Source organism: Panthera tigris, chromosome F3 (genome assembly GCF_018350195.1).
Source record: "Panthera tigris isolate Pti1 chromosome F3, P.tigris_Pti1_mat1.1, whole genome shotgun sequence".
Taxonomy (NCBI): domain Eukaryota; kingdom Metazoa; phylum Chordata; class Mammalia; order Carnivora; family Felidae; genus Panthera; species Panthera tigris.
This window is the reverse complement of record NC_056678.1, coordinates 66,800,661-66,823,692: the sequence shown is the minus strand read 5'-3', so window position 1 is coordinate 66,823,692 and position 23,032 is coordinate 66,800,661. Positions and strand designations below refer to the sequence as shown.

General features: G+C 53.7%; 1 protein-coding gene and 1 long non-coding RNA gene across 3 annotated transcripts in view; one reads left to right on the top strand and one right to left on the bottom strand.

The window, feature by feature from the left end:
- Positions 1-23,032, bottom strand: part of FCRL5 (Fc receptor like 5) — a 37,399-nt gene that overhangs the window by 2,249 nt on the left and 12,118 nt on the right. Inside the window, exons 4-15 of the mRNA XM_042975563.1 lie at positions 21,039-21,293; positions 20,473-20,757; positions 18,788-19,060; positions 15,854-16,132; positions 9,260-9,538; positions 8,608-8,886; positions 6,345-6,623; positions 3,417-3,695; positions 2,870-2,986; positions 2,257-2,284; positions 1,225-1,307; positions 949-1,017 (exon numbers count right to left, since the gene is read on the bottom strand). Coding sequence (XP_042831497.1) covers positions 949-1,017; positions 1,225-1,307; positions 2,257-2,284; positions 2,870-2,986; positions 3,417-3,695; positions 6,345-6,623; positions 8,608-8,886; positions 9,260-9,538; positions 15,854-16,132; positions 18,788-19,060; positions 20,473-20,757; positions 21,039-21,293 — 2,505 coding nt within the window. The remainder of the gene's footprint in view (positions 1-948; positions 1,018-1,224; positions 1,308-2,256; positions 2,285-2,869; positions 2,987-3,416; positions 3,696-6,344; positions 6,624-8,607; positions 8,887-9,259; positions 9,539-15,853; positions 16,133-18,787; positions 19,061-20,472; positions 20,758-21,038; positions 21,294-23,032) is intronic.
- LOC122235746 lies at positions 17,943-21,817 on the top strand. Of its 2 annotated transcripts, none has more exons than XR_006213771.1 (4): positions 17,943-18,247; positions 18,879-18,984; positions 20,511-21,322; positions 21,423-21,817. It is a non-coding gene; the product is annotated as an uncharacterized LOC122235746 (long non-coding RNA). The 2 variants fall into 2 exon arrangements; XR_006213770.1 differs by lacking the exon at positions 17,943-18,247 and adding an exon at positions 18,296-18,468.

Sequence of the window (23,032 nt, the reverse complement as noted above, 5' to 3'; positions counted from 1 at the left end):
TGCTCTCTCACCCCCATGAGACAGTGTGGGGGTGCAGAATAATGCCCCCAAGATGTCCATGTCCTGATTCCCGGAACCTGTGAGTGTGACCTTACAAAAAGGGACTCTGCAGATGTGATTAAGATTAAGGATCGGGCCGCCTGGGGGGCTCCGCCGGTTAAGCGTCAGACCTCAGCTCAGGTCGTGATCTCGAGGTTCATGAGTTCGAGTCCTGCGTCAGGCTCTGTGCAGACAGCTAGGAGCCTGGAGCCTGCTTGGGATTCTGTGTCTCCCTCTCTATCTGCCCCTTCCGTGCTCATGTTCTCTCTCTCTCTCCCTCTCCCTCTCTCTCTCTCTCAAAATAAATAAACATTAAAAAAAAAAAGATTAAGGGGAAATGATTCTGAATTAATCCAGGTGGGACTTTGAGAACTTTAAATCAGAGAACGTTTCCCAGCTGCACCCAGAGGGAGACCTGACTTGGGACAAAAGGTCAGAGATGTAGCACTTTGAAGACCGAGGAGGGGGTGTCCTTGAGAAGCAGGAAAGGGTAAGGAAATACTTTCTCCCCCGGGGCCTCCAGAAAGGAGCGTGGCCCAGGGAGACGCCGGTCTGACTTCTCCTCCCCCCCACCCCCCACCCCTCCGGAGCTCCTGGCCATTTGCCACGACAGCAGTAGAAATCGGACAGAGGCAGGACAGGGACAGTAGCCCTGTGTCCCGAGACAGCTGCGAGTGCAGAAGCCCTGATGGCGTAGCCGGTCCTCAGGCCATCCCGCGGCGTCCGTGGTGAATGGCAGAGCGGCACCGCACGGTGGGCCCGGGGACCCCAGCAGGGCAGGCGGGCGCCGGTGAGGGCGACCCTGCGTGAGGGCGGCTCCGCGCCCGGTCTGCCCCAGACCTGCCCGCAGGACGGAGGCGGGGCCGCGCGCGGCCAGTGCTGTCAGAGCCCAGGGTCCCCAGGTCTTACCTGCAGGTCTGCTCCCCTGCGGAATCCTCTGGACTTCCGAGTACACAACTTCTCCTCCTTTCGGATTTACTGGAAAGAGATTGCAGTTTGAGAGACTGCAAGGCTCTTGCCTCTGGTCTGAGTTACTTCCTCCTCCCCCAGCTGGAGTTCGCTCTCTGCAGGGACACGTGTCCCCTGGGCGTCCGCACGGCCCCCCCCCCACCCCGTCCTCTCCTGCCCCACCCCTGCCGGACCAGCCCCGGCTCGCTGCCCAAACAGGGGCACCTCGCTCCTCACCATTGCTGTATACTGGCTGCAGTTCCAGCCAGGCTGGTGCATTGTGGTAGATGGGCTCTCGGATGTCGGAGTCTGAAGGGCTCCTGTGGGACAGAAACGGCCGTGTCTCCCAGGAGCCCTGATGAAGGAGCCAACGTAATAATCGTGCCCCATTGGCAGGTCTTTGGGCAAGGTGGCTGCCAAGCCCGGAGACACAGACGACCGCGTCCCGGGTGGTTTGCTGCTATGAACGAGTACGTTACAAATTGCAACATGTTCCCGGACGTGGTGGGCACGTGACAATACCGGGCACTGTGCTGATGCTTGTAACAGTGTCAGGGCGATCTATTATTATCCTTCTCTTATAGATGGAGAAAATGGTGGTTCTGAGAGAGAAAGTGACTTGCTCAAGACCGCGTAACTAGACAGGGCGAACTAGAACCTGGCTCCAAAGCCTCCCCTCTCAGAGAGATCCGCATCTCAGAGGAATCAGTCATGATGAGCACTCAGGAACTCCCCATGGTCAGGATGCTGCCGCCATGGGCTTGCCCGGAGAGGGTTTTGAGCTGCGGCGTGCCTCCCAAGGTCAGCCGCCGGGATCCAAGATGGGAAACCTTCTTCACTGGCTCCGCGTCTGGCTGGCAGACCGCCTCTCTGGACGGCCAAGTCGCGTGACTCCATCTCCTCGGCTGTCCCCACGGCAGGTGTGGGTTAGGTTGCTCACATTCAGAGATTTCCAGGCCGGCTGAGCTAAGATTAGCTTCGGGCACGGATGGATCCAGTGTTTACAGCGGTCACGCAGACAGCCAAGGCAACCATGGTGCAGGGTACAAGTTAATAAATGAAAAGGAACTGGCCCTTGACGCAAGGAGGCCCAGGTAGCTAAGGCAGCAGTGAATTGCTACCTGGGAATTGCCTTGACCTACGCCAAGGGAGACCACAGTGTGCAGGCGGCACAACCTGTCTGCGTCCTCAGCGGTCACCAGACCCAGGTCAACTTTTATCCCCTGCGGGCATCTCCCGGAGCACACGAGATCATAGCCCGGGTCTTACCTGGAGGGGTCAGAGGTCGGCCTTCCTCCTGCAAAGGAAAGCAGAGCATTTGGAGCCACGGGAGGAGGGGGCCTTGCCCGGGAGCACGGCCGCAGGGAGGGGCAGGCTCCATGAGGCGGACCCTTCTCTGCTAAGCCCGAGGGAGGCGGCAGATGGCATGAAAATTCCTGAGCCTGGCTTCCAGAGGGGCCGAGTTGCAATGTGAAAGGGGGCTCCGTAAAGAGCAACGCTCGATGGCTGCAGGGGGGAAGCAGACCTGATGGGCTGTGACAACACTGCCCGTTGAGACACTCAGCAAGTCACGAGGCCCCACTGGGTTTCTGTCCCCACTCCCGTTTCTCGGTCTTCCTTCTCTTCCTCCCAATCCTTGGGGACCTCGTAAGGGTGGAGAGGGGAGCGCACGCAAGGGTATGGTGCTGGATAAACTCCTCTCCTCTGGGCATCTTCCACGCACTAGGGCTATTTGGGGAACTCTGTGTTTGTGAAGAGGAATTCCGGGGGACCAGGAGGGGGAGGGGGGACCGGGATGGTGGTGGGGGCAGCGGCTGAGAGCTCAGCACGAGCCTGAGGGGACAGGACGGGGAGGGCAGGGGCTCCCGCAGAGGTGACCCACCTGCTTTCCTTGGGAGCCGGCAATACAACAGCAGGGCCACGACCCCAAAGCCCAGGGTGCTGAACAGCCCCCCGGTGACACCCGTAGCAATGGGGCCACTTCTGCTCCCGGTCAGCCCTGGAGAGGAGAGCCCACGCATGAGCTGGAGGGAGAGGCTTGTAGCCTTGACCTGCCCTGACCCTTGGAGATGGTGCCCGGGCCTGGAGGAGGAGGGGAAGAATCTGGGGAGCCAGGACTCCCGAGGCAGCAGCACAGGAGACAGCTCTTCTCTTTGAGAGGAAGCTCCTGTCTGAGGCTGGGGCAAGGGTGGGGGGCCAGGGTGGACAGAGCCCATCAGTGAGCGCTAAAGTCAACGATCCTCTCGGGCCTCCTGCTCCCACTCAGGTACCAGCACTCCAGAAACGCTTCAGAAAATGACAAGTTAGAGAACTCCCAGCTTTGCGCACCTGCCCCTGAGAACGTCCTGGTCAAACATCAGCAGGGGTACCAGAACATCCTTGGAGGAGGTATTCTGTCCACATCTGTGGCCTGGGAACAGGAAACTTACCTGACATGCTGAGTGGCACCGCCTCGCTGCGCCGGGCCCCCAGGCCGTTGTCGGCCTCGCAAGAGTAGTTTCCAGAATGTTCTGCGGTCAGAGAGAGGTTGAGGGACGCTCCTCCTCCAGAGGGGGCCGAGCTGTTCCCCAGGGGGACGTCCTCATGATAAAACCGGTACTGGATGGGGGGAGAGCCCCTCTGGGCCACGCAGTGAAGCTCCACCATGTCTCCCACCTTGGCCTGGGCCCCGGGCGCCCTGAGGGTGAGGGTGGGGTGCGACGCTGGGACTGAGGGAGACAAAAGCCAATAGAAGTTCCTACTTCTAATGTATCCATAAAGGAGCAGTAATTATAAACAAATGGCAGAAGTCAGATCTTGATCTTGGAAAACAGGCTGAAACTCATACGGCAGACAAAGCTAACGACCTTAATCTACAAATGCACAAAATACCCAATAGAAAAGTGTGAAAGGGTATGAATCACTAAAAACTTGAAATAGCCAATGAACAATTGTTTTCGTTACTAATTAAAGACGTACAAATGAAAACACCCATCAGATGGGCAAAACTTAAAAGGACAGACGATACTGATAGAGTTATGGAGAAACAGGTGCCTTGAGATGCTCTAGACGGGAACGCAAATTTGAGACACTTTCTTGCACGGTGATTTGGCCACACCTGCCAAGTTCAAAACGCACATCAACTTTGACCCAAAAATCTACCTCTAAGACTGCTGCCTTTAGGGATACTGACATCAGATGTGCAAAGGTCTTTGTGCAAGGATTTCTATGCTAGAATTTTTATAATAGCTAAAAACTAGAGGTAGCCTGGTTGGCTGACTAAAGAAACACAAGAGATAGCCAAGATCTATTTTTTAAACTAAAGCCAAGATGTATGTTTTAAGTGAAAAACGCAAGTTGCATCATTATGTATAATCTGATGCTGTGAAAAATTTTATACTTTTATATTTATAATACATTTGAATACTTCTAGAAAAATGCCCATGAAACTATTAACAGTACTTATATCTTGGAAGTACACGGACATAAAAGTGTGTGGCTGCAGGTGGAGACCTTCACTTTTTATGTTCTCCCTGCTGTACCGTCGGTTTTCTTACGAAGATTTATGCATCCCTTCAGAATAACGAATTGTTAACAACTCGAAAGTTGTGCTGAAACACGGCCACGAAGGATGAAGGAATGCCACGGTGGAGACTAGGGCAGGCCCATGGAAGCCCGGCTTTCCCATCGCTAGCTGTGTGCAGACTGCCTGCTTCCCACCTCCTGAGTCTCATCTTGCTTTCCTGCAAATTGGGGATAACGGCGGTTTATCTCCAAGATGAAATGGGATCTCGCATGCCAACTACTAAGCACAGGGCCAGGCACATGCAAGGGCTCAGTGAGGATGATGATGATGACAATGACAAGGACAATGATGGCGGTGGTGGTGAGAAATCTCTCCCTTTCCCGCAGTTCTCTGTGATCGGTACCCTTGTCGCAGAGCTAAGACATAACTCACGGAGTCCAGGCAAGGAGTCCCTCAGGTGTGATGGCAGCAGCAGAAATAGCCTGCATCGTGTGAAGGAATCATAGAAACAAAGGCATGAAGGTGAGCAGAACGTCAGGAATACTGAGTGTGGCGGGTACGATGCGTGGTCCGCTGTGTTGTGAAGAGAGAGGGAGTGGCATTTAGCTCACGTTACACGCCTGCATGGTGGATCTGAGAGGTAAGTGTGTAAGAGTCTCTGGAGTTTCTCCTTTTGAATAGCTCCTTCCAGGAAACTTTGAGTCCAAAATACTCCACAGTCACTGTGCACCAAAATCATAGAATTTTAGGGCTGGGGATGACCACAATGGCCATCTAGTCTGATTTTCCCACTTTATGGGTGTGGATATCGAGGTCAACGTACGGGGAAATATGCTCGGCCAAGGTCATGCGGCTAGTTGCCTGCAGAGCTGAGACCAGAACGCTCACCTCTATGGCCCTTAGCATACTTGTGCTACCCTCCCCCAGGTCCCCCGGAACAGGAGGTTGGAGGTTCGGTCTGTAGGGCTGTCACAACTGGTTCAGAGCTCACAAGAAGCCGTTTCCCTTTGGATTCAACACTGAATGGCAAGTGGTCAGAGGGCAGCATGGAGAACGGAGGAATTTGGTGGAGGGTGGCTCGTGGCATCCATGCTGTCCTGTTCTAACCTCTCTGTGCTGCTCTCCCGCCGCCCCACTGCTTTAAGATTCACTTTGTAAAAAAAAAAAACAAAAAACGTGGACTGGTTGTGTCTCCTAAAAGGCCACGCACAGAGCTAATGTTAATATGGAGTTTTTAATATGGAAGTCTGAGGCGTATTTATATTCCTGGTAATAAAGAAGTATAAGAATAGGGTCAGGTCATGATCTCGCGGTCCGTGAGTTCGAGCCCCGCGTCGGGCTCTGTGCTGCCGCTCAGAGCCTGGAGCCTGTTTCGGATTCTGTGTCTCCCTCTCTCTGCCCCTCCCCCGTTCATGCTCTGTCTCTCTCTGTCTCAAAAATAAACGTTTAAAAAAAAAAAAAAAGAAGCATAAGAGTAAAGGCTTGGGGGGGGTGGGTCAGGAGAGAAAAACCCGGACAAGGAACAGCCAAACCTGTTTCTGGAGCAGAGAGACCCATAGTCTCCCTTTGTAATCTTAACCACAGATCAGAATATAGTCTATGGTGTAAAAACCCTTTGCATTTTTAGTGAGGAGTTTCGATGCCACTGAGGAAGACCGCTTGGGCTGGGTGGCCACGAAGGTCCAGGTTCTTGTAGGGGAAACCACAGGGAGGATCCTGGATGCACAGAGGGAGGCTGTGGCGGCAGGAAGTACTGGGGGCCCGAGCCGTCCCGGCAGCCGGGGGGAGGACCTCAGCTCCCCTCCAGTGGCCGGTCCTTGCCTGTGCTGCTGGTGGGGCAGGACGAACTCACCGATGACACTGAGTGACACCACCTCACTGCGCTGAGCTCCCAGGCCATTGTTGGCCTTGCAGGAGTAGTTTCCAGAATGTTCTGTAGTCAGAGACAGGTAGAAAGACGTTCCTCCCCCAGAGGGGGCCGAGCTGCTCCTCAAGGGGACGTCCTCGCGATAAAACTGGTACAGGATGGGGGGAGAGCCCCTCTGGGCCTCACAGCGAAGCTCCACCACGTCCCCCTCCACGGCCTGGGCCCTGGGCGTCCTGACGGTGAGGACGGGGCGGGACGCTGGGACTGAGGGAGGAAAAACAGTTAACCATCAGTTCATGCTGTTTGAACATCTCCCTCCACAGGAAAGACGTTTCAAACCAGAACCTGTTTTCCTCGGTCTTTAGTGACCTTGTGACATTATCAAAGCCCAGTGATGATTTCCTCAGGTCTGAGGACACAGTAAGGTCCATGTGGTGCTGTATCCAGTTCAGAGAACTGGGATACACAGTCTCCAGTGTGTTTGGGGGCCTGAAGGCAAAGGTTACAGGGACTGCCAAGAAGTCAGGAGACAGTTGGGGGAAAGGAAGGACAGGAGACCCGTGACTCACACAGCCAGGGACGTCACGGAGCCTGGGCCGCGTCGGAAACGAGGTCCACAGAGAATGGGTACTGATCACCTTATTAGCTCATTTCATAGTCATTCACTCGTCCAAAATTAATGGAGCACTGAGTAAGTCCCAGGAAGTGCGCCATGTGCTAGGGATTCAAGAACGAGAAAGACCCCGTCCCAGCCCTCCCGAAGCCTCAATCCAGGGGACGGGATAGGCAGCGATCACGTGAACGGCAGGTGCAGAACGAACACAGCGATGACTGATGCAAAGTGGAGACTAATGTGCTGTGAAATGTGTCATCCCAGGGACCCGGTCTCGCAGGGGCTGGTCAGGGAACGCTTCCTCACAGGGACATCTGAAATCAACCAGGTGAAGAGGAAAATGCAGAGCGTGCCCGGCAGGCAGACAGCATGTGCAAAGGCCCTGAGTTGGAAGAAGGCTAGAGCCCTGGAATTACTGTAACAAGGTGGCAGCAGCAGCGAGAGGCGGTCTGAGGGGTGGCATGAGTAGGAGAGGGAGGCTGGGCTCGAGGAGCCTCGGGGAGGACACTGACCCCCCTTCACACAGCCGCAGGAAGTCGCTAAGTGTATCTGTACAGGGCTGTGAGGTAATCCGATTGGTCCTGACTCATCATGCTAAATAAATGTCCGGGGAAAGGTCCTAGAGAGAGGGAGACACTGGGAGAGGAGGAGGAGGACAGAAAGGGCTAATCGGTGTGCAAATGTCGGGAATGCGAGAAAGACAGAATCCAGGGATCAGGTGGAGACTCATGGAGGGCAGAGGCCTCTCCTCTGGGCCTTAGGCAGAGGACGGAGGGGTCACCGTGTGGGCACCAAGACAAGCGATATGGCGGTGGAGTCGGGGGCCAGCGTCCGGGAGGGAGCGGACAGGTCGGTGAACTGGGGCTCTGCTGGGGTCTGAGGACAGTGGTGGCCAGAGGGGTTGAAGCAGCAAGCAGGGCAGGTTGTTGGAGTGGCGCGTGTGCAGGGGGGTGCAGGCTGGCGTGGAGCAGGTGACGAGGCGTGGTGTCCAGTCGCCAGCGGCTACACATCAGAGCCATGGCCTGATGGCAGGATGGAGGGCAGAGCTGTGGGTGAGATGCTGCCCTGCGGGGAAAGGGGCATCTCGGGGAGGCCAGCCCGCGACGGGGCCAGGTGCACACACTGGGACACGGTGGTCCAGCCCCAGGCAATAGGGGCGGGGACAAAGTCGGGAGAAGCTCTGGCAAGTCTCGTAGCCAGAGCTCCGGGAGGGGGCCGGAGGAGCCAGTGGGAAGTTCAAGGGCCAGTGAGACAGTGAGGCGGCCTTTGTCCTGATGGACAGACAGAGGAAACCCCACCCCAGCCTCTTCTGGGCTGAGACGCGCCCATGTCAAGTGTCCTTTCCTGCCCATCACTGTGGACCAGGATGCGGTCTGTGGTCTGAAAGCCTTTACTTCTACGTGAGGGCGTTCTTGGTCACAGTGGCTGCAGGATGGCTTCTGGGGAACACACAGCAAGGGGAAGGTGCAGGTTCCTGGAAATGGAGAGTCCAGACCTCCCAGATGGAGGCTGTGCGGGCAGGGCCTGCTGTGATGTCATAGCAAACGGCCCCGTGGCACCTCCAGCCTGGGCCGCCGGGAAAGTTGGGGGCACGGTCGGCCCCTGGTTGTGCTGTCGTTAGAAGACTCAACTCACCTGTGACGTTGAGTGACACTGTCTCACTGCGCCGGGCCCCCAGGCCATTATCAGCCTCACAGGCATATTTTCCAGAATGTTCTGCGGACAGGGGGAGTTTGAAGGACGCTCCTTCTCTGTTGTGGACCCTGCTGCTCCCCAGGGCGTTATCCTCGTGATAAAACCGGTACAGGATGGGGGGAGAGCCCCTCTGGGCCTCACAGCGAAGCTCCACCACGTCCCCCTCCACGGCCTGGGCCCTGGGCGTCCTGACGGTGAGGACGGGGCGGGACGCTGGGACTGAGGGAGGAAAAACAGTTAACCATCAGTTCATGCTGTTTGAACATCTCTCTCCACAGGAAAGACGTTTCAAACCAGAACCTGTTTTCCTCGGTCTTTAGTGACCTTGTGACATTATCAGAGCCCAGTGATGATTTCCTCAGGTCTGAGGACACAATAAGGTCCATGTGGTGCTGTATCCAGTTCAGAGCACTGGGATACACAGTCTCCAGTGTGTTTGGGGGCCTGAAGGCAAAGGTTACAGGGACTGCCGAGAAGTCAGGAGACAGTTGGGGGAAAAAAGGGACAGGAGACCCGTGACTCACACAGCCAGGGACGTCACAGAGCCTGGGCCGCGTCGGAAACGAGGCCCAAGTTGGAAGACTCAACTCACCTTTGACGTCGAGTGACACTGTCTCACTGCGCCAGGCCCCCAGGCCATTGTCGGCCTCACAGGCATATTTTCCAGAATGTTCTGCGGACAGGGGGAGTTTGAAAGACGCTCCTCCTCTGTTGTAGACCCAGCTGCTCCCCAGGGCGTTGTCCTCATGATAAAACCGGTACAGGATGGGGGGAGAGCCCTTCCAGGCCCCACAGTAAAGCTCCACCACGTCCCCCTCCACGGCCTGGGATCTGGGCCTCCTGATGGTGAGGATGGGGCGGGACACTGGGACTGAGGGAAGAAAAGTAAGTTAGTTGACATCCGTATCTTGTCACATTTCTTGTATTTTCATTTTTCAGACATGACCTCTGCGCTGTATTGATGACGTTTTCTAGATCTTTCCCTGTACCAGAACACTCATGCATATCAACACATCAATAGACACATAAAAGCATACAGGCACGCACATGCACAGGACCACAATATACGCACTGGTCTATGGCCTGGTCTTTCCTTCAGGAACGCAGCACGAGCATCTTTCCACGTCATTGCTTAAAGATCTACCTCATTTGCTTTTAGAGATCCAACTTACTGTGGTACGATTCACACGCCACAAAATGCAACTCTGACATCTACAATTTGCTAACTTGGGATAAACATTGCCCGATTACGTTAATAACCGCAAAGCATTCCAGTGCATGGATTCACCACGGTACACTGAAGCAGTTCCCCACGAGCAGGTGTTTATGTCCCAGCTCTCCTACGATGTCACGTCCCACAGTCCTGCATACACGTCATGGTACATTTGCACGTGAGCTTCTGAGCATGAGTTCTTAGAAGCGGACTTTCTCGGGTGAGGAATATGAACATTTCAAGTAACCATATATTATGCTAGATCGTTCTTCAAAAACTTTGGACCCTTTTCCCTTTGCATTAACGGAGGTAAGAGCTCCTGCTCCCACACTGTCATGAGTGATAGTCACAGAAATGCAGAGGCTCATTTTTATTATTTGTCTCTTCCTAATCCTAAATTCTACAGTTATTCTTTTAATGATTATGTATTTTTGAGAGAGAGAGAGAGAGAGAGAGAGAGCGCGCAGGGGAGGGGCAGAGAGAGAGGGAGACATAGAATCGGAAGCCGGCTCCAGGCTCTGAGCTGTTGGCACAGAGCCCGATGGGGGGCTTGAACTCACAAGCCGTGAGATCATGACCTGAGCCGAAGTCAGATGCTCAACCGACTGAGCCACCTAGGTGCCCCTACAGTTATTCTATCTGAACAACTCCCCCGTGTATCCTATGTGACTCTTCTGTCTACTTGTTGATTTTTCATGGGCTGCTGGTGAACTGTAATCCATGAATGAGAAGTTACTGCCTGCAAAGTATTCAGATATTGCTTACAAAATGGAAAATTTGACAGCTGTCATTAATTTTTCAAAATGTATCAAGTCAATTGTTTTTTGTGCTCCCCTATGAAATAACAGTAGTAACCATGAGAAAATTCTTGTTCTTTTATTTCTTTTTCCCCATCTGGCCAACTAGCTTTTCTTTGTTACATATATTTTTTTACACCTTTGGCACTCTCTGTGACCATAACTCTCACAGTTGATTAGGCTTGTTTTCATATCTGATTCAGTGGTTTTCAACCCTATGTGTACAATATTCTTAACTAAGGATGTGTTAAAAAAAAAAAAAAAAGAGAGATTCTGAGACCACATCTGAGAGGTTCTGAATGTAATGGGTCCAGAGAGATGACTAGTAATGAGCCTGTTTTCAGAGCTCCCAGACTCTAGCCTGCAGCCAAGGCGGGGCTCCTTTTGAGCCCTTTGTATCGATTCATATTTTGGCTGGCTGGATTTTGTCATCATATAACTTGTTCGGGAAGGTTTAATGGATACTAAGTTCCCTGGGTCCCTGCATGTTTGAGGATGTCTTTTGGATTTGGTATAAAATTCTCCATTCTTTTTCCTCCTTCGAAAGTGCAAATCTGCGGAGAAAGAGGATCTCTTTTGCATCGTTGGTGGGAATGCAAGCTGGTGCAGCCACTCTGGAAAACAGTATGGAGGTTCCTCATAAAACTAAAAATAGAACTACCCTACGACCCAGCAATTGCACTACTAGGCATTTATCCACGGATACAGGTGTGCTGTTTCAAAGGGACGCATGCACCCCCATGTTTACAGCAGCCCTATCGACAATAGTCAAAGGATGGAAAGAGCCCAAATGTCCATGGATGGATGAATGGATAAAGGAGATGTGGAGGATTACTCGGCAATCAAAAAGAATGAAATCTTGCCATCTGCAACGACGTGGATGGAACTGGGGGGGTATTATGCTAAGTGAAATTAGAGAAAGACAAAAATCGTATGACTTCATTCATATGAGGACTTTAAGAGACAAAACAGAGGAACATAAGGGAAGGGAAACAAAAATAATATAAAAACAGGGAGGGGGACAAAACAGAAGAGACTCATAAATATGGAGAACAAACTGAGGGTTACTGGAGGGGTTATGGGAGGAGGGATGGGCTAAATGGGTAAGGGGCACTAAGGAATCTACTCCTGAAATCATTGTTGCACTACATGCTAATTTGGATGTAAATTAAAAAAGAAAGAAAGAAAGAAAGAAAGAAAGAAAGAAAGAAAGAAAGAAAGAAAGAACGAACGAGCAAATCTGGACATAACTCTTCTCTCCCAGCATTGGTTTCTGTGCAAAGTCTAAGACCAATCTAATAATCTTTCTTTCTGAGATGACCAATTTCATTTATTTTTGCCGTGATCACATGTGCACGCACACCCACACACAATGCATGTGCATGCACACACACGCACGTGCACACAACAAACACATGCACACACATGTACACACGTGTGCATATATAACCTGGAAATTCAGTAACCTTATCAGAGTATGTTTTTTTTTAATTTTAAATGTTTATTTATTTTTAAGACACACACACACACACACACACACACACACACACACACACACACACAGTGGGGGAGGGGCAGAGAGAGGGCAGAGAAGCCGAAACAGGCTCCAGGCTCTGAGCTGTCAGCACAGAGCCCAACGCAGGGCTTGAACTCATGAACCGTGAGATCATGACCTGAGCCGAAGTCAGACGCTCAACCGGCTGAGCCACCCAGGCCTTTCGATCTACATATTCAATTTTCTTCACTTTGGGAAAATTTTTTATTACATCTTGGACTTTTGTTTTTTCTCTTCAGTTTGGTTTCCTCTCTTAGGGACATTCCACACGGGGGTCTTCACTGGTCTCCATATTTCAAACACTTTGTTGCTTTCGTTTCTCTTTTTCTACTTTGCATTCTGTCATGTTTTCTCAAACCAATTCTCCCTTTGATTAACGGTTTTCAGAAGGATACATCCTGTTCTTAAGGCTTCAAACTTGGATTTCATTTCTAAGAGAGCTTTCTGGGGGTTTTTTGGCTTTTCTTCTGAGCTCTGCTAATTTATAAAATGTCTTCTGTTTTCTTATCATGTCTTCTTTAACCTGTTTGTTCCTTTTTGCAGTTTTTTTTTTTTCCTGGAGTCCGTATTTTCTTTAATTGTATTGAGAATAGTTAGAAGAATTTGTGAGGTTTTTTTTGTTTCCTATGGCAATTCTTTTTAAAAGTATTATGAATTACGTGTCCCTTCTTCCCCTTTTACAGTTTCAAATGCATCAATGCAAAACTCCCACATTCTGCTTCTTTTTGCTTATAACTAATCCTTCAATGGATGGAGGTATATTCAGAGTCTTGTATCTGCTTGAGAATGCTGTGTGTGTGTGTGTGTGTGTGTGTGTGTGTGTGTGTGTGCGCGCGTGCGCGCACGCGTTGTCTGTGTGTGTTTCGTTGACCCAGGGCTGGCGATCAATGCCAAATGGGTATATCTTATCAGAACACCTTCCCGCAAACTGTCTTTGTCGTTTCTTTGGGGCACAGTCCCTTAAAAAAGTACATAGTTTTGTCAGAGTATCTGCCTGGCTCACAGTGAAGCTTCCCAGCTCACAGACAGTTGTCTGTGAATCTAGGGCTCATGAACTTCTGCCCACATGCAGGAGTGGATGCAAAGATCAGTGTTCTCTTCCTCATCTTGCCTCAAAGGCTTTTTGTTCATTGTTTTATGAATGCCGACTGAGGACCTGCACTGTGCCAGGTGCCAAGTAGGCACAGGTATGTGGCGGAGACTCAGAGTGACAAGGCTCTGTTCTTATGAAGCTTACAATGTGGTTTTGAGGGAGGCAGGCAAGAAACAGGAGATAAAGAAGTTTGAGGCATTGCTAAATTTGAGAAGAAAATAAAACGTGGTAACGGGATGGACGGCGCCTTAGGGCTGGGGCCTTTCCTAGGTAGGTTACATTCCGGCTTTGGAGCCTGGGTCTCACGACACTTAAATTTCTTAACTAATCTCTTGACCCCACAATTTACGTTGGGGGAATGTCTGCCTTTGGTCATTCGTGATTTCTGTGAGCTGAGACAGAGGTTGTCCAGGAGCAAGAGAGCCTTCAGATCTGTCTGTTCAAAGATAAGACAACTCCACCCGGACTCACGTGTTCCTAAGACCAGCACGTTGCCAGTTTACACACTCACCAGCTGCTGCCTCCAGCCGCAATCGTGCTCCGACTCCTGCCCACTCCCATGGCCCTGGCGGTGCCTCCCCTCGCGCCACCGGGAGCGACGGTGAAGCCGTCGGGTGGCGCTCTCCCCCGGGGGGCCGGGCACATGGGCCCAGCTCGGCAGCACGTCCCGCTCTGCCCCCGCTGTCTTCTCTGGGGCTCGGAGGGATGCTAATCACCATCTTGCCTGACTTCCAGCATATGGTGGAAACAGTAAGACAAAGGCAGTTTACACATTTTGCCCGAATTACGAACCACATTTTCATAGCCAGAGCCAGAATTCAGATTTTCTGACTCATACTTAGATCGGACGACCCAAGTGTTTTCAAGTATGCTGGCTCTTTCTAGGAAACCCCGGAGTCCCTGCCGTGCACACGGGTCCCTAAAACAAGTATTTTCTGAACCGTAGTTTGTGCTGTGTCGTCTCCACGCTTTTGTTGGGCTGGAGGTGGGCAGTGCAAGGCTTGCGGCCCCCGGGGCCTGGCTGCCCGCCCGGTCCTACCGCTGCCTTGGCTCGAGCCACCCGGCCCTGGAGGCCGGGCAGAGGCTGAGATACACGGCAAGGAGTCGCAGCCAGAAGCCGAGAAGTTGATGCCGGCATGGCAGAGGTCACGAGGTGGAGAGAAGGGAGGGCGCTTAGGGGCAGCAGGGGTGACGGTGGGGACACAGGAAAATAGCTGGTGGCCTGCGAGCAGAGTGAGCTTTGAGCTCGTCACAGGCCAGTATCACCTGCTCTGGAGAAATAAGTGATTTTCTGAGAGATCTCCCAGCTCTTCCTTGTGCCTGCAAGTGTTGTCTTGTTTTTCTCGCTCCCTGGACGTACACGAAACAACCCTCCCCTCTGGGGACACCCGGTCTCAGTTTCCTCATGACGTAGAATGGTCTGGTGAACCCTGCTCATGGTTTTTCCATCATCCTTCTATTTCTCATAAAAACAGATAAACCAACAGGGGCGCCTGGGTGGCTCAGAGGGTTGAGCGTCTGACTTCGGCTCAGGTCATGATCTCACGGTTACGTGGGTTCGGGCCCCGCCTCGGGGTCTGTGCTGACAGCTTGGGGCCTGGAGCCTGCATCCGATTCCGTGTCTCCTTGTCCCTGCCCCTCCCCCACTCACCCTCTGTCCCTCTCTCTCTCTCTCTGAAAAATAAATAACATTAAAAAAATTAAAAACAAAAAAACGGCCAAACCCACAAACAACTGGGCTTTCACTCCCGAAGAAGCAAAGATCCAAGTATAAACAGAAGCAACTTCACTCCAAACGTGATGCCACCTATTTGGGTGGTTACATGGGTCACCATGAGCTGTATGCGTCTGATTTGTGCGCTTTTCTGAACGTATGGCATATTTCAACAACAACTTAAAAAATGGGATACGATAAAATGAAACTTATTTTCACGGATTCAGGCAAAAGATCACGGCAACTCCAGAAAACCCTTCCTCCTTCCCTCGTTGACCCTGCCGTGAGTGCTTCAACGGCTTGGGAACTCTGGACCAGTTGAGGGCTTGCCGGCTACTTGGCTGCGTGACCCTGCTCGCAGCCAAGTGCACGCTTGAGTGTTAGTGCTTCCGGGCACTGGGTTAAGAAAGAGTCTCCTGGGGACGGGATCTACAGAACATGTGAAAACCTCGGAGGGAGTGCATTCCTCTGGTAAAAGCTGGGGAGTCCCTTGAGCTATCCAGGGGTCAGGCTGAGCCAGGGCTGGGAGGGCCGAGGCCCACAGCTGGCTGCCAGGGGCGCCAGGTTGGGGAGGTGGAGACTGCGAGGAGATCCGTGCAGACTTCTGAAAGGAAAGAACCCTGTGAGAGGCAAGGACTGAGTCAGTGCCCCCGGGGCTCAGCCACAAAACGCCGCATGCAAAAGCAGAAGACACAAAGGAGAAGGGAGTCTGGGTGTGACGGCTGCCTCGCCACTTGTCGCATCGGGCCTCAGTTTCCTCTTCTGTAACACTGGCAAAACAGAGACGAGTGGCTGACAAGAATGCAGGGCTTACCTTTGACAGAGAGGCTCTTGGCCTCACTGCGCTGGGGCCCGAAGCCATTGTCAGCGGTACAGAAGTAGTTCCCAGAGTCCTGCACCGTCACAGTGACACGGAGGGACACTCCTCCTGCAGACAGGACCGACCTGCTCCCCAGGCTGATATTCTCGTGATAAAACTTGTACAGGATGCGAGGCGAACCTCTCTCGGCTTTACAGGTAAGCGTCACTGTATATCCTTCAGGAACCGAGGCCCCATGGGGGCTGAGGGTGAGGACGGGACGAGACATGGGGACTGAGGGAAAGAATCTTCAGTCAGCGGGTGCTGGGCCTCCTCCCTGCGCATTTCCGGTGCTGGCCAGGCTTCAGCCCCTGCCTTCCACGCGCCCCCTTCTCCCCATCCGCCCCCCTTGAGGTGACCCCACTCCTGTTTTCCGGTGTAAATGACGCTCTTGTGGAGGAAGTCCCTTCTTTTACCCCTCCCTGTTCCTTCCTGTGGCCCTGGAAGAGCTGCCCCCACCTGCCCACCCCAGACGAAGCCTCCTCCTTCTCCACCTGCCTCTGTCCCACATACAGGTTCTCTGGCTCCACCGGCTTCTTCCAAACCCCATGTAGACGTATTTAATCCTCTCCACATTAGAAAATCAGCAAAGCACGGGGCGCTCGGGTGACTCGGTTGGTTAAGCGCCCAACTCTTTGTTTCGGCTCAGGTCACGATCTCATGGTTCATGGGTTCGAGGCCCATGCTGGGCTCCGTGCTGATGAAGCCTGCTTGGGATCCTCTCTCTCTGCCTCTCCCCGGCTTGCTCTCAAAATAAATAGATAAACTTTAAAAAATTTAAAAAATCAACCACAGAAAACCTTCCGCATCTCTGTGTCCTCTTCCCCGTCACCCCTTTCTCCTGTGGACGGATTTCTGAGCGAAGGGGCCTACATTTCCTGTCTCCATTTCTTTGCCTCACACTCCTGTTTTTGTCTGTGAAAACCTGCTTTTTTTTGCCTTATCGCCACCAATCTATAACGTTGATCTTCCGCCTTTGTGATTATAATGAGGATATAGCGCTGTCACATCTGCATCTGCTGTACGGGTGTCTGTCGTGTATAATTTGTAAACACATGCATGCAGGCACTAATTATCAAACAAGCCAATGGGGCAGGTGCTATTACTGCCCCTATCTTACAGAAGAGGAAACTGAAGCCCAAAGCAGTCAACCGCGCAGCTGGTAAGCGAGGCAGCGGTCACACCCAGACTCCCTTTTCTCCTCTGCGTCTCCTGCTTTTGCATGCAGCGCTTTGTGGCTGAACCCAAGGGAGGTGACTCAGTTCTTGTCTCTCATCAGCTGGCAGCTCTGCTTTGTCTGAAGTGGCCACATCTTCTGCTTCAAATACGTTCTTCCCTTGGTTTCTGCGGTTTCTGGGTCACGGCGCCTCCTCCCACGAGCCACGGTGCTCAGGGCCCTTCCCCTTCGGCGGGGCTGGCCTGAGGTCCTGTCTGGCCTCTCTTCTGGAGCCCCTGCTCTGCTCCTGGTGGCTCCCAGGGCGGGCTCTTCTCTTTTCTGCCATCCATTCGTCACCCCGGTGGCCCGAGTGATCTCTCCGGTGTGAGTCCCGATCGCGGAGTCCGGTGCTCCCTTTGGAATAAGGCCCAAGCCCTGAGCATGGGTCTGAGGCCTCCTGCCGCCCGTCCTCCGCCCCTCGGCCCTTCCACGCTCGCTGCACTCTGCACCGCCAGCCTCCCGCCGGGTCCTGGACGGGTCCCTCGTTTCCGCTGCGGGTCCTTCGAGGCCTGCCTCCGCCCGGGTCCCAGGCTCTCTCCCAGCCCTCAGCTCCCCCGTGAGCTCTCCTCGAGTCCTGTCCCCGGCAGTGCAGATCGGGGCGCCCCCTTGCCCCCACGGCCCGCAGGTACTCGTGGGCCTCGGCCCGGGGCTGGCCGGGGTGCCGGTCCACACCCGCCGGTCGCCCCCAGAACCGTGCGCAAGGCCGGGCCCGGCTCGCCTCAGGCCTCTGCAGACGGCTCGCACCCCGCGGCGCAGCGCTAGCCGAGCGCATGCGCCGTCACGTAGGCACTTCCGCCGCGGCGGGCGCTTGCGGTGACGTCACTGCCCGATGTCCTCGGGCCTCTGGGTGTTCGCAGCGCGGAGCCCCTGCCCTCCTGGTCCGATGCCTCCGTCGGGGCTCCCTGGCCGAGTTCCGTACGACCTTCTGCGCAGGAGCTGCGGGAGCGGCTGCACTCTGGCTCGTCGCCAGCCTGGTTGTGTGTTTTCTCCAGAAGCGGAAACTGAGGCTGCGCGGGTCCTGCGCCGGGACCGGACTGCGCATGAGTACATCCCCGCCCCCAAAGGTGCGCCCGGAACTCGTTCTGCGTCGACGGTACAACGCAGAGACTCGAGGCTCCGCAGAAACCGGGTAGGTTCGTAACTTTTTCGACACTCGCCTTTGTCACCTTGGGGGCCTTAAGGCCATCGGGCGGGGGGGGGGGTCATCCGTGCCCCCCAGACTCGCTCTCCCCTGCACTCCTGCTCCCCGGGGCCCGCGGAGGAAACGCTGATCGCGCCGCGCGGGCTGAGTACCTTTGGTGGCTCTGTACCCCGCTGGGATCCATACGTGACGTTCGAGAGCCAAGGGATCAAGGTGTGTGGTGATCAATAATTGACGTCACCTCTGGGCCCCGGGGACTGATTCTGCAGTTACTGAGAGCACGTGCGAGGATGGGGCCTCGCAGGACGAGGGGTGGGCACGAGAAAGCACCGGGCTCCTCGGGTGGGGCCGGGAGGGGGGCTGCGGTGCGGACGTCCCGGGCTCTGAGGGAGCCTGCACTGTGCCATCGACCAGGCGCAGAGAGGCAGGCAGCTGTCCCCGGGAACATCGGTGGGCCTTGGAGGCGGGAGCGCACCCCCGGAGGGCTGGGGGAAGGAGGCCGAGGATGGAGGGCCGCAAGCCCAGGACTTACCAGTCACGGTGAGGTACACGGGCAGGCTGCGTTGGGCACCCAGGCCGTTGTCCGCGGTGCAGTAGTAGTTTCCAGAATGCTCTGCCCTCAGAGACATGACGGACTTCATGCTCCGAGTGGGCTCCATCTTCTGGATGACGACTTCTTCGCGAAGGAACTGGTACAAGATTGGGAAGGAGCCACTCTCGGCTTTACAGGTAAGCGTCACTGTATATCCTTCAGGAACCGAGGCCCCATGGGGGCTGAGGGTGAGGACAGGACGAGACACAGGGACTGAGGGAAAGAATCTTCAGTCAGCGGGTGCTGGGCCTGCTCTCTGCACGTTTCCGGTGCTGGCCGGGCTTCAGCCCCTGCCTTCCACGCGCCCCCTTCTCCCCATCCGCCCCCCTTGAGGTGACCCCACTCCCGTTTTCCAGGATAGATGATGCTCTGGTGGAAGAAGTCCCTTCTTTTACCCCTCCCTGTTCCTTCCTTCTGCCTGTGACCGTGGAAGGGCTGCCCCCACCTGCCCAAGCCCTGGGGTCTTCCGCTCAGTCCCTGTTCTCCGCTTCTCCACTCGCTGGGGCTGGGCTCAGTGCACCACCCTTCATCCCTTCCAGATTCACACACTGTTCCAGGACCCCCTCCTCTGTCCCCGCACTCTCCCCGCATCCATCCTGACCCCCTCTGTTTCCCTTGGAGAGAACAGGGTCGGGGAGAGGATGGGAGGCCTGTGTGTTTCCAGACGCCAGGACTGGGGTCTGCCTGCTGAGTACTGGCCCAGTGCTGAATGAAGAGTCTCCTTAGGCCGGGCTGGGTTAGGCAGCCATGACTTCCCTAAGGGCCTTGAGTGCCCTGGTCAAGGAGTGGTGGTTTCGGGGGTCCTCCTCACCCCCGACTACATCTCTGGAGTGGCTGCGATGTTATTACCCATCTCTGTATGCTACGAGGATGTGTGTGTTGGTTATTGTCAAAAATTAACTGCTAATTGGGGAGAGATACTTCTGCATCCCTGGGAGAAAGAGAGATGGAGACAAACAGGGAGGGAGGGAGAGAGAACGAGGGAGGGAGGGAAGAGACGCTGTGGACACATTGAAGGGCGTGATGGTCCTGGGCTGGACAGAGCACGAGGCCCACGATAGACAGAGAGAGACTCTTGTTCAGAGATGTGGGAGACAGCAGAGACATCAGGATGTCACTGGCTGCACCGTGTTCCTCCAAAATGCCTGTGTGGAAGCCCTAACCCCAGAGGTGGCTGTATTTGGAGACGGGGTCTTTGAGGAAGTAATTCAAGTTAAAGGAGGCTATAGGTGGGGCCCTAATCAGGTCAGATCGGGGCTCTGTTAGGACTCGGTGAGAAGCCCAGTTAGGACTCGGCGAGAAGCTGGCCAGCTGCAGGATGGAAAGAGCTCTCTTGAGACACCAACATACTGCTCCTTGATCTTGGACTCGTAGTCCCCAGGGCTGTGAGAGAATGCACTTCTGCGTGCAGGCCATGCAGCCTGAGCAGACCCACGCAGGTGACTTGGGGAGGAGGCAGGAAGCGGGTAAGGCAAGAGATTGGTTGGGAGGCAGTACAAGGCCCGAAGAAGCCGGAGGGGCTGGGCTCCAGTCGACCAGCAGGACAATCAAGCACTGATGTGCCGCTCCGCCTGGCTCCTGCCCCATCCCCAGGTCCTGGCGGATCAGAACCCGCTGACACTCACCCTGCACGCGTAGCTGAGATTTCTGGCTCTGTTTGCAGACGCCGGAAGACCCTCTCTGGGCCTCGCACCAGTAATACGGCGGGTTTCTGCTCCTCGTGGTGAGGGTCGAGATTTTCAGAAAGCTTTCCAAGCCCAACTGCAGCATGTGGTCGTCTTTGAAGAAGCGGAACCAGAGTTTGACGTCTGACCTCAGCGGAGGGAGCTGGGTCTTGCAGGTCAGGGTCACTGACTTCCCAGAGACGCTCGGTGAGAGGCTGGCTGTCAGCACGGGACGTGGAAACAGCTCTAGAGAAGGATCACAGCGGTCCCCAGAGCAGTGAGGCCCGGAACTGCTCTGGAGAGAAACACAGCCCGTCTGCAGCAGCCGCGGAAGGTGCACGGCAGGCAGGGGGGAGGCCGCTTTCCATCCGCAACCCCCTTCAGCTCAAAGCACTCCTGCGCTTCCTCCGAATCTTGCAGGAGTGAGCCCTGAGGTGCGGGGGTATCCCAGCCCACCCTTCTCACCCTCTGCTGCCTCAGGGAGCGTCCTTTCAGCAAGCCCGTCTCGCAGATAACGAAGGCTTTACCTCGGACTTTGATGTTGATCGTGTTGGAAAAGTAGGAACAGCAGCCATTCTTAAATCCGGAACAGTGATAGTCTCCGTTATCTCTGAGACTTGCTTGCTCGATGCGGAAGTCGGAACTTTCATCAGAGACGCTCAGGACCTCGCCCTGCCTGTGCAGTGTCATGGTATCCAGAGTGATTTCTGCATTTGCTCGGCATCTCAGAACCACAGAGTCGCCTTCAAACACGAAGGGGGGAGCCTGCAGGATCAGGTTCTCTGCAAGACAACGCGAGCCTGGTCACTCGGTGCCTTCTCTTGATTAGTGTCCCCAACGGATTTTCTAGGATTGGGATGGGGGAAAAGAACGCATAAAATAACTACAGTCCGCTTTTATTCTGATTTTAGAGTGAACACGTGTCCTGAGAAGACTCGGAAAGCAGAAATGCAAGTACAGATCCCTTCCCGCCTCGCGGCCCAGATGTGGACGTGCACGTGTCGGGTGCCCTTTTCCGTGGGCACGTACGTGCGAGTCTGCCGTGCTCTCTTTATGAAACTGCAGCAATGTTTGTGTCTTTGACAACCTGCTCTGCTATGAACCCTTCTCTAGGCCGTCAGTCTCGCTACCGAACCTGGCTGCTAACGGCTGCAAAGTTTCCCTTCAGTGCGATGCCATGTAATTTACTTAGTGAGCTTGCTTTTCTTGACCGTTCAGCGTCCTTCGGTTTGGGGGGAGTGTGTCTATGATTCCAGTAGGTAAATTCTTTTTTTTTTTTTTTTTAATATTTATTTTTGAAGCAGAGAGAGACAGAGTGTGAGCGGGGGAGGACCCGAGAGAGGGAGACGCAGAATCCGAAGCAGGCTCCAGGCTCCCAGCTGTCAGCACAGAGCCCGACGCGGGGCTCGAACCCGCGAACCGTAAGATCATGACCTGAACTGAAGTCGGCGGCTTAACTGCCTGAGCCACCCAGGTGCCCCTCCAGTAGGTAAATTCTTAAGAGGGGAATTGCCAGCTCAGAGAGGATAAGCATCTTATTTTCTCCTTGTTACCATACTGCTTCCTTGTTCATGAAATCAGAGAACATCATAACCTGCTTCGAATTCAAACAGGTGGCTTTATTTATTATTCTTTCTGGGGTGCCTGGGTGGCTCAGTCAGTTAAGCATCAGACTCCCGATCTCACTCAGGTCATGATCTCACGGTTGGTGAGATCGAGCCCTGTGTTGGGCTCTGTGCTGGCGGGGCAGAGCCTGCTTGGGATTCTCTCTCTTTTTCTTTTTAATTCAGAAGGAAATTACACCAAAATAAATCAGAATCTCTTTACATAAAAAAACAAAAACCAAAAACAGGTGGCTTTAGGACACAGGGAAAAAGAGAAATGTTTCTTCTTTTTTTCTTGTTGTCTGTATACATTATACCCTTGCACAACATGGGGGTAGGGCACCGACCCCCCCGTGCAGTGGAAAATCTGAGTATTATGCATTTTGTGACATTAACATGTATTTTGCGTGTTCTCTGTATCATAGACCGTATTGTTGTAAGGAAGTAAACTGGAGGGAAATGTTATTAAGAAAGTCTTCAGGAAGAGAAAATACATTTACAGTCCTGTCCTGTAGAAAGTCTGCTGGGAAGGGGACCCATGCATTTCAACCCTGTGGCATTCATGGGTCAGCTGTACCTCTGTCTGCCTATCCATCTGAAAAATCCTCATGCTGCTTATTATTCAAAATAAATTTTATAAGTTTGAAACTACACATGTGGGGTGCCTGGGTGGCTCAGTCAGCTGAGCGTCCAACTTCAGCCCAGGTTGTGATCTCACAGTTTGTGAGTTCAGGCCCTGCGTCGGTCTCTTTGCTGACAGCTCAGAGCCCGGATCCTGCTTCGGATTCTGTGTCTCCCTCTCTCTCTGCCCCTCCCCTGCTCTCACTCTGTCTCGCTTTCAGAAATAAAAAATAAAACATTAAAAAAATTAAAAAAACCAAAACTATACGTAGATTCAGAAACCATTCAAATAATTT